Here is a 15,830-nt window from a genome sequence, read left to right as displayed (position 1 = left end):
GGTGCAGACTGTGGAAAAGGTCAGGAGAGTAGAACTCTTGCGGGTAACATGCCACCTGCACATTCAGGTAGCTGAGGAACGCAGTGGATGCTTTTTTGTGTTGGGGACCTCAGTTGTTGGGCTGTAGCTTCCAGAGGATCGTCCATAGGATTGATGTCTTCTGTCAACAGTTCTGTGGGTTCATTTTCGTGAGTTTTGTAACCAAGTTAAGTCACAAAAGAAGTGCAGCTTAGTGGGGCATTTCATTATTAGTAATTAAAAGTCTTAGTCATAAGTGTAAAACGCGAGTCAATGAAGAGCTGAATGGTTAGTAGTGTAAGGCAGTCTCTTCTGCAGACACCTCCTTTCAGGCATTCTCGGCCTGATTTCTGCCCACCCAGTGTAACATCACTGACTGCGCTACACTTACTTCTGATATACACCAGGGTGAGTATATAAAAACCTTTGGGGCATTCAAGGCCCATGTTCAACAAGTAACTTATGCCTTTTTTAGTACAATGAACTGACATCTCAGACTGTGAGGGGTTCTAGCTTTGGACCCTTTGCTGTCACAGTATCGGAGTTTCTGTTTTATCACCAGCCTGTTTGCTTGAATTGAAGGGTTTATTCAGATGGTGATTAATTTCCATGTGTTCACATAATCAGACACTTGTGAACTAATAAAATTCCAAGTGCAATTCTACATTGCTGAAGGCAATGAAAACTCAACATGACATGATGTAAAGACTGTAATATTCAAATTGGAAGACAAGAGAAAACTGCTAATGCTGTTCTACTCCACTTTCAGACTTTTGATAAAGACCGTGTCTGTCTTTTATCAGACAATTTAATTCAAAGCAATATATGAAAGGAACCTTCAGGATTGGACCCTAAGAGAGTAAAGTGAAAATATTTTAGGAATATTTCAGTTTTAATAAGGAATTAAGTCTTTGCAGTGTTCTTTGAACTGATTTGTTTCCAAGGGAACAACAATCTGCAGTCTATAAACCTCTTCAATGTTAGCACATTACAGGTAGGAAACCCACATTCTCTGGGAGTGTGTATCATTCTTTTATTTTTGTTGGAAAAGGTTTCCATCCATTTTTCTTTTTCTCCTCATCCTTCACAGTTTCATGTAATTTAATTTCCTTGAAGTATTACAGTAACTCTTGACAAAAATAATACATATGACACATTTCTAAGCATTATTGACATAGCAATAGAAAATAAGAAATGTTTGAGGGATTTATTTTGGAACAGAAAATAAGTCACAGGCTGTGCCGTGTTGAAATAGCATTTCCTCAGATGCCATACCGGCTGGAACAGCTCGGTCTACACACAGTCTCAGTTCTGTTTAGTTTTTTAGTAATAATCCTGAATCAAGCCAGGGGGGAAATCCAAGAGAAGAGAAAATTTGTGGGAATTTTGACTCTGTGTCAAAGCAAATCCACATAGGGAAAAGTTCCCGCTAAGAATTTAATGCCTTGTTCTCCAAAGCTTTTCTGGGTGGTGTAGAAGTATCCAGGTATTCTGCTCTGCTCACCTGTAAAACACAGCCTCAGCTCTGTGTGAGCTCTCACATAAATTCCTATTAGCTGTACAGGAGATTTTTTTGTGGTAAATAAGCAACCCACATACTTGCTCTTGTGGAATGTTTTCTTTCTGATGAGTGTGGAAAAGTAAGCTTGGTAAGCTCTGTATGATACATTTGGATGCACTACACTATTACGAACCAGTCACCTAAATGGGCATGGTTTGGGAGTCTCTGTGCAAACAACTATTGCAGAATATCTTAGGAAACATAGGCATTTTTTATGAAGTGTTCAACATCCATTCTTGAAAAACCAGATCCTGCCTGAGGCATGCTTTTTATCACAAAGTCACTGTAAAATGTAGATGATGGGCCTGAGCAAACATGAAAATTAACTTTTACTGTGTGCTTTTTCACATTATGTTTTACAATGGTATTTGTTCAGTTAGATAATGGTAAATTAGTCATGGTTCATTTGGGTTTTACTTCTTGGATTTCAGTAACTGTTAGTGCTATTAATGAAGTAAGATGCTAGTTTAAATATTAGAATCATAGCAGAATAAGTTCATTTTGGAAGTAACTTTATTGAGTTCAGTGGGATTGATCTTGATAGAGTTCATTTTGACTGAGCAAGTTCATACAAAATGTGTGCTAAAGATGTTTCTTTTACAGTTAGAAGCACTTGTTCTGAATTTGGTATTAATTAGGCACCAATTGGCAACCTTCTTATTTAGATTAGTTAGTTACAGTTGTATGTTGGAAAGGAAAATGTTTCTCTCTCGGTGTTTTGCATTCGTCTCAAATATTAACCCAATACTGAATACATAGAAATATTTGCAGGTTATTCCCTGTTCTTACCTATTTTTCTGAAATTTTGTGGACTGTTAAGGCATGTGTTTTTCAAGTGTGTTAGATGTATGCTTACGGTCCTAGAACAAAAAGGGCCAAGTTAAGTGGTAATTTTGGGAATCCTTTAGTTTAAAATGAGTGAAATAAGACTAAGATCTCATTATCAAATCAATAATAATTCTTCTTCCTATGGATATTAGAAAGAGATGCCATCTTGTTGCTGACTTCAGAAGTTTTACTGTATTTCAACTCTGCTATAAATTAAAAACACATTTTGCCTAGGGAAAAAAAATAGTTAATAGAAGTTAAAAATAATTTATTTTAGGTCAAAAAAGAATGGCTGATTAAAGAAGGTATATTAACCATACTGAGGTCTGGTTTACATTAAGCAATTAAAAGGTCATACAGTTTTTGTTGTAGTGGCATTGACATGTTCATAGGTGAGTCAAATGGAGCAAAAAACCCCTCTTTTCTCTCTTCAATCTGTTGTCAAAAAAGAAACTCTTCTGAAAGTACTTCGTTACCTGAAACAAAAAAGCAGAGTAACAAAGCAGAATAGCAAAGCAATTAGCTTATTGATAATATATGAGCAGTGTTCTAATTATACTGATTACATTATTTAGAAGTTGCTCACCTGTTGAACTCAATAGAAATTACTTCTTGAAAATCACTGAAGTTTAGCAAATCTGCTTTCTCGTAAATGCGTTACCAGACAGTGGGGAGGATTGTGTATGTGTGGAAGGCTGGGGAGATTCATGCATGTAATTCTGTAAAACAAAATCAATAAAGCTGATGACAGATTAAGTTGCTAAATTTTGTAAAACTAGACTACTGTTTGGGTCATCAGCACAGCACTATTGGATTTTCTATGGTTTAATGCTGAAAAACAGGATTATTGATTTTAGGATTTTCAGCGTATCCCCTCTGGGAGTTCTTAAGCAGTCTTTATAATTCTTCACACTTAAGTTGACAACTACAGTGACATAACTGTGTCCTCGCCTTAGTAATCATTTTCTAATCATATTGGAAAAGGCTGGAAATGGTTTATAAAATGATTGTTCCAGACAAACAGGGAAGCAGGAGGGTTGCTGGGATGTGGCTTCTTTGTCTGGTGGTCATTGCTACCTGCCTGCCATCTTTCCTTGGAATTAACTTACAGTCACAGATTAAGACCTTTGACTGTCATAAATCTGCTTCCCAATATGTTTGACTGGCAGGGGAGTTGACAAGCCATCCCAATATAAATAGGATTTTAGCACATCAGGTGCTGCTCCGAAGTAAAACGGGCTGTTTTGCAGTCGCCTTTGTTGGTGTATATTCATTGCTGCTCTCCCGATCCATGTGTATGCATGCCTGCGTGTGTATGCATGTGTGTGTGTACGTAAAGTAGAAGCTGAGATAGGCTAACAAAATGAACTACTGTATGCAAGAAATATATGAAGTGCACCCAGCTGCTGGTAGCAATTGCTACATGCAGTCCACTGATTATTGCACATATATTGAAGATAATCAGGGTTACAGCAGTTGTGATGCTCAGGTCCTGCACAGTAACAACATATATATGGAACAGGCCTGGGCGGTGAATCAGCCTTATACCTGTAGTTACCCTGGAAACGTGTTTAAAAGCGAGTACTCTGACATGGACATGGCCCTGAATCAGTACAACCAACCTGAATATTTCACAGAAGAAAAACCTACTTTTTCTCAAGTGCAGTCGCCATCGTACTCTCAGAAGAAAGGTAGGGGCATTTTATTTAAATAACAAAAAAAATATATTCTCTGTTTTTGTTTTTGTTTTGCTTTAAACTTACAGTTGCATCACTTGGCTCAGATGCATCTTTGACTGTGAAGGCTGCCTGTTCAAAATTGAAAGCAGCACTAACATAGGTTGCTAGGTGATTGTAAGGTTTTCGGTGAGTGATGAGAATTTCCAAGCACTTTTTCTTAATCTGTAAGAGACATTTGCAAATACATTGCTTGTTTTCTGCTTTCTGGGTTTGTTAAGTTTGTTTTCTATTCACCAGTGAGCTAGATAAGAAAGTTTCTCTCCTGAAATGTCGTCATTATATATTCTGCATCTTAAAGCTGTGTTTCTGGTTGCATACAAATGGTGTAAGTCCTGGTTTTCAGTAAATGTGAACTCTGTTTACTCAACAACTCAGGCAAAAGATTTTGAAAATAGAGCTGTAAATATGTATGGGAAAATGATTGCAATTGAGTTACTGTCTTCTAACTGAAAATCATGTAGTTTCTGGTTATGCAAAGCAAAAAAGATTGAGAATTCAAGACTCTATTCTATGTGAGAAAGAGTATTCTGCATCCGTAAAGTTCATCTGGTCAATATGTTTGTGAGAGACAATCAGAGTGTAATATCTGCTCCCTCTCAGGGTTAAATCATTGCCTGCTTTTAGAATTTATTCTTTTGCCTTCAAGTAAACAAAAGAGAATTTAAAAGAACCCAAAAATACCAACAAACACTTGGAAATGTTTTCAGTGTTATTTGTTCTGAACTCAGACAGCCAAACTGACGCATACAGAGTGCATGTTCTCTGTATTCCTTTAAAATTACATTATTAAAGAATAAAAATACAGTCTATTGTATCAAAATAATGTGAGGTTTTTTCTGTTAAGACCAGATTTTCTGTATGCAGTTATCCAAAACCCAGATGAATCTGATATAACTAGATGGATGAGGAAAACACTATTTACTACTTTTAAGGTAGCTTTGTAATGAAAAGTAGACTGTTTAATTTTATTTACTCCATGGAAAACTGAAATATTTTCATTTGGTCAGGCAATGTTCATTAGCACTTGGTGCAATAAATCTATGTTCAGTGGAAAAATGTCTAAATTTTATACTTTGAACAGAGGTTTATTTTCTATTAAGGAAATGGGTTTTAAAACCCTTTTCTAGGAAGCTGTAACAACATGATCAAATTGTGGACTAAATGTAGTTGTGGATAATACATGTTTTTGTGTTTTGCAATATTTTAAATGGTTTTTAAGGCTGTCTGCTCTTGGGTTTTGAATAATGAATTCATAGCCCTCTGTAGACTTTTCCCATGTCTTATTTTTGGTTAAAGAAAAAAGTTAATCTCAGAATTAACTTAGAAAAAAATAAAGACTTGTTATGGCAAAGTCAGTGAAGGAATACATTTTTTATAAGGTTAAAGGTTATAAATAATAATCGACATACCTAGATCAGAGCTCTACGTTATTTTGGTACTCAGACATCTGACATCTGCTCTGTTTAAAGTTTTTGTACTTGTTTAGTTGAAAGAATACGGAGTTGTTTTTGAAAACTGCACGACTGCCTTTGTTTTCTACCACCTCAGTTTCACTAAGAAATGGCAGTGAATTTTGGAGGAAGCCAAATCTCAAGCAGGCTTTTAACTGATCATTCACAGAGGCAGAGCAATGTGCTTTGGGATTTTTTAGATCCTTATTACTGTGATAATCAATAAAAAGTTGCCTCCCTTCTGTCCAACCTTACTGAGTTTGTTAAGCATAAGAGATCTAAAATGCATGGAACATGTGCATATTTTTTTTTAATTTTCATCTTTTAACCAAGCTATCGTAAAACTAATAAATCTTTTAATCCTGTCCTAAGAACAGAAGGCTTTTCACAGGGCATGTGTGTCTGTATTGATCCAGAATTGACTGGGGGGACAAGGGAGTTTGTTAGAGAAGCCTTGGTAATAGCCCATTAAAGAAAAATTAAGTCCCTAAGCAGGTGTTCATGAGGAGTCTTGATTGTTGCAGTTGGTATTTTTGTTAGTCCCCTGAAATTTGTCATAATCTCAATAACACGCTCTTCAAATCAGATTGTACTTTATAGTATTATGGGGACTCTTTTCCAATCAAAACTTTTGCAAGTTATTAAATGATTGAAGTCTTGTTTTCCCTCTGAGAAGGAAAAAAAAATCAGCATTTTATATACTGAAAAGCTTATAATTTATGAAGGGGTATTTAATTCTTCTCTATCTGTCACTTTAAAAGAATTCAGAAAATAACTTGAAAAACAAGAAATAAAGATCCTGACAATATGTCACTAAAGGAAAAAAAAACGAAAAGTGTTTAGAAAGTAAAGCCAGATATTGTAAAATATAAGAAAGCTGCTTCAGTTAATAAGAATTGCATTAAAAAACTATTATTTCCTGACTATCTGTCAGAAATTCTGATGAAATAATTGACTTTGAAAGAAAAGAATTGTGGTCTAGAAAATCAAGAGGTGGAGATGTAGTTTTAGCTTTGCATATGCTTGTTGCTCCATTACCTTTTGTGCTCTAGTTTATGCTCTTAAAAGGTGGCAGCACAACATTTGTGCAAGAGCTTACTGTTTTATTAAGGAAACCCTTTTGGACTTGATCCTATCCTAGGAAACAGGCAGACAGATACACTTTGTTTACTGCCTAATGCTGTGAAATCTGGTAAGCAGAACAGGGCTCATCATCAAGAGAACAAGGTGCTGTTCTCACTTTTGTCCCAGAGAGCTTAAACTGGAATATTTTTCCTCTTTTACTGTGCTTCCAGCCATGGTGAGCTTGCAGCTCTGTGTGCTGAATGGGTGATACTCTGGGTGAGCCTGTGCCAGCCTACCCTTGTGCAGGGACTGAGTGGATAGACAAAAACGTCCTTGGATCTTCTTACACCACTCATAACGTGACGGGGAGTACCCAGTGACAGGGTAGAGATAATGCAGTTAGAAAAGTACAAAAGAAATATGTACAGAGGTCTGGAAACCTCAGTGTCATCACATCTGGTGTGTGCATAGTGTTTTGGACATTTGCACAATGTGGGAAATAGCTCTGCAAAGTTAAAACTGGGATGAGAGTTGGCTTTCACGTTCCTTTGCGTAGTCATTTCCCGGCGAAAGTTAATGGAAGATGCCTACAGGTGTCTGTGAAGTTAGGCTTTAATTTCAGATTCTATGGGGGCAGACAGCACTAAGCAGAGGCTGCCCTCCACACCAAGGGTTTGCAGGTGGGAATTCTTGAGTTGGGAATTCTTGAGTCAGGCTGTAGCAGTGCTGGCTCCTCAACCCTGCGTCTCCCCTTGTTTGCCAGATATCAGGTGAGGTTAATGTCATCTTTGGAAGGTCTCTTGGTGTGGAGGGAGAATGGAGCTTTGAAGGTTATTGTTGTTGTTTTTATAATTGTAATTGTCATCATTATTTCCCTTTATATTTTCTCAAGCAATTTACGTGCAGCTGAGAATAAGTACTGTGTGAGTGGTAGAGTATGTGCCTGAATTAGCACACACTGAGTTCTCAGCAGCATGAAAATACCAGAGTACTTTCTGAATAGCTAAGAAAATGCAACATGGAGGTTCTGTCAAAATGTCACCTCATCAGTGCAGGGAGTATGTATACTTATAATCAACTTACAGAAACACTGAGCATGTGTCATTTTGGCCTTTGCAGCAGAACAGCTCCAAGTATGTTAACAATTATTTGAGCCTTACAAATGTTAATTTTGCTCTTGGCCACCATTCTAAGGAGATAGTACTGATAAGAAAAATGGAATAATTCAGCAAATCGTTATGCATTTAGAATTATACATTTCTTTTCTAATAAAAAGTCAGTGGAAACATGTGCTTTGTTCTACTTTACAGTACCTTTCCACAACCAGATGAAGGATGGAAAAGTGAAATAAGTCATAGTTTGCTTTGTCCAGTGAGGCTTAGATCTCTAAAGAAATAACTCTCTTGCAATACAAAGCTATTGTCTTTAAAACATTTGAATTTTGGTGGGACAAGGGGCAAGTGGCATGGTCTGACTCTTACAGTGGTGTATTTTGTATCTGTAGTTGGTAATAGCTGCAAGTGCAGTACTGATTGCAGCAGTGAAGTGATAACATAGTTTGAACTAAAATGTTTTCAGCACATCTATGCAAAAAGCATTGCTGTTGATAAGGTTTCTGAATCAGCCTAAAGAACAGTGTTAATACATTAAAAAATCAGTAAGAGAAAAGAGGCTATAAAAATGTTTCAGGTTCTATCTTTGCAGAATCTCTTGTCAAATTTTAGTAATTCTATAAATCGAAGAATGTCAACAAAGAGCAAAATTGAGGACAAGCACGCTGGTTAGCTAACAAGAAATGTGTGAATCCATTCCACAGCATTCTCAGTGCTTCCAAACTTGATGGAAAAATAAGCCATTTTTCTCAGTGTGAGTAATTTTAAGAAAGTGGGAAACAAGGATCAGTGTATCATCCCAGCCTTTCAGATCGATATTGATAATACCACAAACAAGAATGGAGTATGCTTGTTCTCTGTTGGCTTTATCCTTTCACCAGCAAACACTCTACTTAAGCTTTTTGTATGCAAGTGTGTCAAGGATGGTACCTGGATGGCCCTTGTAATTTTTTATAATTTGCAAAGTGTTTAGCAGTATGGATTTTCGTTTTAGTACTATTGTGGATTCTCAAGATAGTAATTAATTTCATCTTTTTCATTTTCATACTGCAGTGTCTTGTAAGTGAATACCAGCTTACTGATAAGTCTGAAACTTCTCATTTTAGTGAGTGGTCTCTAGTCATGCAAACCATAACAGATGGGAGAAAGAAAGATTTCAGGGAATATATTTAATACATGACTTTGTCAGTGTACAGGGAAAATTAAAATATGAATAATGGTTTTAAAACACAAGTGTCCTTGTGCTGTAGCAAAAAATGGCATTTTCTGCCTGCAACATAAGTCTATGTGGATCAGGAACAAGCTAATAAGGAACATCTGGTATACATGCATAATTTGTTACCATCAATGTTACTCATAGCCTGCTTTGTAGTCAAATACGGTTTGGTTCTAGAATGTTTTTATGGTGTGGATTAATTGCTTAAGCCAGTATCACATTATCTGTACAGACAGAGACCTGGCAATATGAAGTATGTGCAATGATACTTTAACAAAACTGAAACTGGTTCTTTACTTTTCTCAAAACATGCTTTAAAAAAAAATGTTTGCCAGGGATGTAGAGGAAAAAACCTCTCTAATTTTTCAGGGTTCCTTTTAATTTAAATAGTTTTTCTTTTCCTTGTTGCCGCAGAGTGTCTCGTTTGTGTCTCTCCAACCTCTTACACTGTGCAGAGTCACAAATACTGCTTTAAGGTATCATTCTTACCAATGCTGATTCAAGAGTGTATGCATACATATTAAGGAAAGAATATCTCAAATGACTGTATAGGTCATCAGATATCCTTCTGTCCTTATGGCTGCTTGCGGCAAACTCAAACCATGTTTTCCTGTGGGAATTGTTCCTTGCTGTACCTCTAGAAAGCTACAGTTACAATTTAAAAGGTATTGTAAATTGCTGTCAAAATTTGCTATAGTGGATTATATGACATACTCTTCTAAACAGGGGGAACTGGTCCTGCTGAGTACTTAGCCTTGCCAAGACAGTAAGATTAGGCAGACTGGCAGGTGGGAGTCTGGGGAGCAAAGATGTTATTTTAGGCTACAGGGGAAACACCAGACATGGCAAGTCAAAGTAATTCTCCACTGAAAGCAAAGACCCAAGGTGGGCATTGGGATAAATGTTGTCAAGTCATACTTGACAGATAGTTAACTCTGATGGTTAACTTGGAGGATGCACCAAATGATAGTCCATGACGATGCTGAAATACAGCAGACAGAAGCTAGAAAGAACAAGGAATGATTTTGGTTGTTATTGTACAGTTCACTTAAGTTAGTATTGCTCTTGAATGGTTCCTCGTAGCTATTTACTTAGTAGGTTTTGACCAAGACAAAGAATGAAATATGAACTCTAGAAAAATGAACCTACCCAATGTTCCCATGACATTTCATATCATACTTTCTTTCTTCTTTTGCAAGAGAGCACCTAGGTTACTCTGTCCACCATCTGCTTTTCCAGATAGGGGTTTTTATTTTAGATTTAGAGCTGCTGCACACACATGAAGCAAAAGTACTTGCTGATGCAAGAAACAAGTTCGTATTAGTAGTGCAAGGAGTGAGACAAGTCTGTTGTCTGCATTTTCCCCAAACCATCTAACAGACAACTCTGCTGCCATCCATGGCTTCCCCAGGAATCTCCATCTGCACTATTCATTTCTTCTATGCTGGTACCACGTTTAGAAAAACAATTTTAATTTCTTCTTTCTGATACTATTTCTAACTTTGACAGCAGCAAAAATGCACAGAAGCTGCTTATCTGCATGTCTTTCAAATGAAATTGCATTGAGTTTATGTAGAGGTCATAGGGGTATTTGCAACTACTAGAAATTATTTGCAGTGGACATTACAGTTTATAAGAACTGAATGTAAGCCCCCTTATTCATTTTGAAGTGATATCTGTTTATATGAATTACATCTTTTAAAAATACTACCAAAGGCTCAATTTTCTTACTTTCTAGCTGTCTCTGACCCCATTAGCTGTTGGAAAGGGTGTTAAAAATATACAAATAAGAAAGAAAAGATAACTATATTGCACATTTTTATTGTCAATAAATTCTAGGGCTCAGGTTTTCTTTTTCATGATTCCTGTTGAATCAGTAGAACAGTTCCAAGTGTGCTTCCCTTCTGACATGGGTGCAATCCTGCAAAATTACTGAACATAATATTTGAGTAGCTTTAGTAGATGTCACTTAAGTGTTCTGATGCAGGAAAATTTGGAGTAGTGGCATGTAAGGATGCCCTTTTTTTTTCTAACGAGGAATGCCTGTAGGAGATTGTATTTTCTGACAGATTGAAAACTATTTCCTGGGTTGAAGAAAGTCTTGAAACTCCAAGAAAGAGGTGGACAGGAGTGGTCACATGTGTAAGCTACTGTATATATTTAAGGAAGTGGTTTAGACAAGGGGTCTCCTGCTTCTCCAGCAGAACAAAGTTGCCATTACATGAGTAGCACTAACCAGATTATTTACTTAATGAAATATCAAGATGTTTAATTCAGAAGCAATTCTTGGGGAAGCAAACCAGGGATACTGAATTTTAGAGGACTTAGTTTATGTTATACAGTCTGTGTTTCGTGAATAGCAGTGGCCAGCAATAACAAGGAGCCATTCATCTTTGTGAGAAATCTGGGGGCAAATTCTGCATCCCATTGCTGCCTCTTCTGCCTCCTCTGTCAACTCTGTGTTGTGTATGTATTGCATGTTCAGAGGCAGGTGTGAGCAAAGTGGGGACAGGATGAAGATAATAGCCACTGCTAATCCCCCACTGGCATAATGTCCCGTAGGAGTCAGTCATGCAAACTGGAGTAGAAGCCCTGCTGTCTGTCATCCCTCAAGGTCACAGAACCAGCTCCACATGGCCTTCAGTCTATCCAAGCATAACCTGTTCATCAAAGGGAAATGTAACCTGAATGTAAATCTCATCTTTTGCTGCATTGTAAACTGATATGGTACATCAGTAAGATCTCAGTTCATTCCCCCACTCCCCTTCAAGATACCACTATTGACAGATCTGAGACGCTGGTACCCAAGCATGGCCTCAGAGTGCTACTGCTTCCTGGCTTTACAGAAGAGGGGTATATCTTCCTCTATAACTTGAGGTTCTCATAAATATGCTCAAACTAGGCTATACAAATATTTTCTCCCTTCTTTACTTTCTCCTAATTTACTCACCAGCCTCCATAAAGTTTAAGCATTTTAAGCTCAGTTAATTTCAACTTTTTTCTGATTCAGGCTTTTCTTTCTGGTTAACCTCTTGAATTATAGCCTTAGGAAGGCCGTTAAAACTGTCTGTTACTGATCTGACCCTCTGGCATGTTAGTTGCAGGAAGATGGTGGCCACCTCTCTTGCAGCATCCTCCAACAACCTTCTGCTGCCCTGTGTCTCATTGCTGGTTGCCCTCCCTGTGCCTGGTGTTCCCAAGTCCCTGAGCTGTACCAAACCATACTGGTGTGAGGGCTGCATAAAGACAGCAAGCTTGAAGTCTGACCTAACATGGTGCTCCAGAAGCGTTCCTCAAGCCAGTGGCAATGGATAGTGTTACAGGGAGCCACATCCAAAGGACTCTCCTTCATTGCACTCATAAATTGCACTCAGACAGTTGACAGATGATGCAAAACTGGGAGGAGTGGCTGCAACACCAGATGGATGTGCTGCCATTCAGAGCAACTTAGGCAGGCTGGAGAAATGGGATGAGAGAAATCTTTTGAAATTCATCAAAGGGAAATGCCCAATTCTGCACTGGTGGAGGAATAATAAACACAGCAGTACAAGCTGGGTCCCCACTGGCAGGAAAGTGCTTTGCATTGAAGTATTTGGTATATGGTAGAAGACAGACTCTTCTCAGTGGTGCCCAGTGGCAGGACACGAGGTCATAAGCACAAATAGAATTGCAGGGAATTCCTTCTGAGAACACTAAGATAATATTTTCTTTTCACTGTGAGGGTGAAAGAGCACTGCACAGATTGCCCAGAAAGTTTGTGGAGTCTCCATCCTTAGAGATCCTCAAAAGCCATCTGGACATGATCCTGGACAGCTGGGTTTAGGTGGCCCTGCTTGAACAGGGGTGTTGGACCAGAGGACTTCCAGAGGTGGCTTCCAACCTCAGCCATTCTGGGATTCTGTGAAAAGTTTACTATGCTTCAATAATCTTTCACAATTGCACAAATATTTGCACTTTCTTCCCTCCCCTCAAAAGGGAATCTGAGATCTCTGTGTTACGTCTTCACAGGGATATCTTTCAGAAGGGAAAGTTTCGTACTGTAACTCCATTAGTTATGAGTCATGGGAACACTGATTTTGAAGGTTTGTATTTGTCCCTATTTAGAAGCTGTCTTTAGTTTAGAATTACTTTTTGGTTGCCATCAAAATTGCTTTGGGTTTTTGCTCAAATTGAAAATATGTTTATGTTATCAAAGCAAATGTCATTGTGGGAAACGAACCAAGCATTGCCAATGTTTTTCACAGCAGTACTATTTTGTTTCACTTGTTGGATCTGATAAACCACTTCAGAAGAGAAGACTTCATTCTAACGTGTGTGTACACACTTACATATATTTGAATGCCCACATATTTTGCCCTAAATTCAGACTATATTAAATGTCCCTGTGCAGCAGGTCCAGGTCAGGCATGATCAGTACAGCTTGGGGTATCTGTTGCTAGTACTGCTCTGTTTTCAAACAAACAATTTGTCAGTAAATATTTCTCACTGCCAAGTGCCTGAGTCACTCTGAAACCTGGGATCTCATCTGGAGTGTACAAGTATATCAGTTTTTTTCTGAAATACAGAAGAGAAATGTCTTGTATGTCTCACTGCTGCTTTATTATTTCACATCAAACCTTTTGAGGTAACAATAAATATTTTTCTGAGGTAGTGTTTGACTCAGGAGGGAGCAATCATGTTCTGACTTCTCCATGACCAGAAGACGCTGAAACAGTCTGAAGAGTAGAAGATACAAAAGACTGTGTTTAAGTAACTCTGTAACTTAGTACAAACTTTTATTCTGGAAATTCAGTGAGTTCAGAAGTATGGCAGTGGTAGACAAGATCTATAGTGGATTTTAATATAATCTTTTTGTATCAAATATATCATATCGAGTTTACATGCCACATCCTTTTTTTCTTTACAGGGTATATACCCAGTTACTTAGACAAGGATGAGCTCTGTGTAGTATGTGGGGACAAAGCCACCGGATATCATTATCGCTGCATCACTTGCGAAGGCTGCAAGGTAAATGGCACGGTGGGAAGGAGGGAATCAGAAATAGCTCTCCAGCTCCTCCATTATACAGACTTCCTGAACTGTGCTGTCAAATCAAACAAAGACAGATTAGAAGCGAGTAAGAACATCCAGTACCATATCTGATAAGCCGTATCTGGCTATGCTGCTGTTCTTCATATGCATAAGGAATATAGTTGATTTTTGCTGTGTTTGCTTCTGAAAACAAAACAAGAAGTTTAGTTTGTTGCTGTTGCTGTTTAACAGTTAGCTTTTGAATTTCAGTTTTTTAATGTTTCTTTAGCCATGTTCTCAGCCAGAGTACATCAACATGCTCCCAGCAAACTCCACTGAAGCTTGTTTTTATGCAATAGCTGAGGTTCTGCCTATGGCCATGAAGAGTCTCTAGTGATCAACAGTGTTCCAGTGCCTCTCATCATCTCTGTGAAGAAGCAAAAATCAAAATCCCTTCCACATGCTCATATAACAGTAACATCCTTCAGAGCATTGACACCCAAATAAATAGTTTCAAAAAGATTTTGGCTTCTTTAGCATAAGCATACTGAAATGTGCTTTCAACCCTAAAATTGCATCTCCAAAACTACATGCAAAATTAAATGAAAAAAGAGATTGCTTTGGGCAAGTAAATAAAAAAATAATAACAGAATCAGGCACATCTCACATGGTTTCACTGCCATCAATTTGCTTGAATAGCTTGAGATCCTGCAAGAAAGCTGTCCTTTCCTGCAGAAAATAAAAAAAAAAAATTACTGTTTTTCTAAACAAATGGGACCACACATGTCTTGGACTAGTGTCATGAGACTAAGCCACAAAAGTCTCTTTGTATTCATCCCCAAAGTCTGGAACATTTGGATCTGAGATTCTGGGTTTGGATTGACTTTAGAGCCCCTCATTGCAGTCATTCCTGTGTTGGAGGAGATCCTCTGTTTGTACAGCATTGCCCTACATAACATTTATGAAATACACAGAGACCTAAATATCCTATGTATAGCAGATTCATGGTAGTATTCATAATGGTTTTATACATATACATACACACATACTATGTATGAAAAATTATGTATATCTGAAAAAAACTGTGGAGCTGAAGAAGTGATTCCTACACATTTGCATCCCATATAACAGATGATAACAATACATAACATGCACGGATCTGACTTAATTCAGATATAATGAGAAGTAAGCAGCACTGTGGCATTATGACGTATCTTTTGCTTCCAGCTGAACAGCTATATCTCTTCACCAGCTTTCCCACTAAAGTTTTTGTTACTCCAACTGAAGTAGTTCTTTCTATGCCTACCAGCTATTTTAGAGACAGAGCATACAACTCTGCCTTTATCTTCAGACACAGTACTTCTGTCTGACATATAATTTAAAATAATGCCTATGTGCACAAGGAACTGAGCTAACAATTTGTAAAACGTAATTAGTTTCTTGGAGAAGCTGCGTACACATTTCAAGTTCTATGATTTATCAGCAAAGTTATATTTATATTTAAATATACTATATATACAATCAGCTTTCAATTAATTTCACATTTACTAGTTGCTTCTGCTCAAAGTTACCTTAGTTTTGTAACATGATTAACCAGGGCTGACAACCAAAGATTTGCTTTCGCAAGTGCTTTCATGAACAAAACACCCTCACACATGATTTCTGAAGAGTGAAGTGTAAAAATTTCAACACAAATAAACAAAAAGCAAGTTCTGACATCACTGATATGTTTTTCCTGACTTTACCCATTGCATCTACTTCTATATAGGTGCATAGTAAAGGAATTTAAGAAAAGTTATTGCCTAACAACAAAAAGTGCTTTCTGTTATT

General features: G+C 37.5%; 1 protein-coding gene across 15 annotated transcripts in view; it reads left to right on the top strand.

Annotated features, from left to right (window-relative positions):
* THRB (thyroid hormone receptor beta) overlaps positions 1-15,830 on the top strand; it is a 165,575-nt gene that overhangs the window by 128,820 nt on the left and 20,925 nt on the right. For 14 of the 15 annotated variants that reach the window (XM_071561089.1, XM_071561097.1, XM_071561092.1 and 11 more), the window contains one exon: positions 13,897-13,997. In XM_071561089.1, the coding sequence (XP_071417190.1) occupies positions 13,897-13,997 (101 nt within the window). Of the gene's footprint in view, positions 1-3,770; positions 4,099-13,896; positions 13,998-15,830 lie in introns of those variants that run through there. The other variant, XM_071561091.1, reaches the window with a different exon arrangement.

This window comes from Pithys albifrons, chromosome 7, assembly GCF_047495875.1.
Source record: "Pithys albifrons albifrons isolate INPA30051 chromosome 7, PitAlb_v1, whole genome shotgun sequence".
NCBI classification, from domain to species: Eukaryota; Metazoa; Chordata; class Aves; order Passeriformes; family Thamnophilidae; genus Pithys; species Pithys albifrons.
Note: the sequence above shows the minus strand (reverse complement) of the source record. Positions and strands in the feature narration are given on the sequence as shown.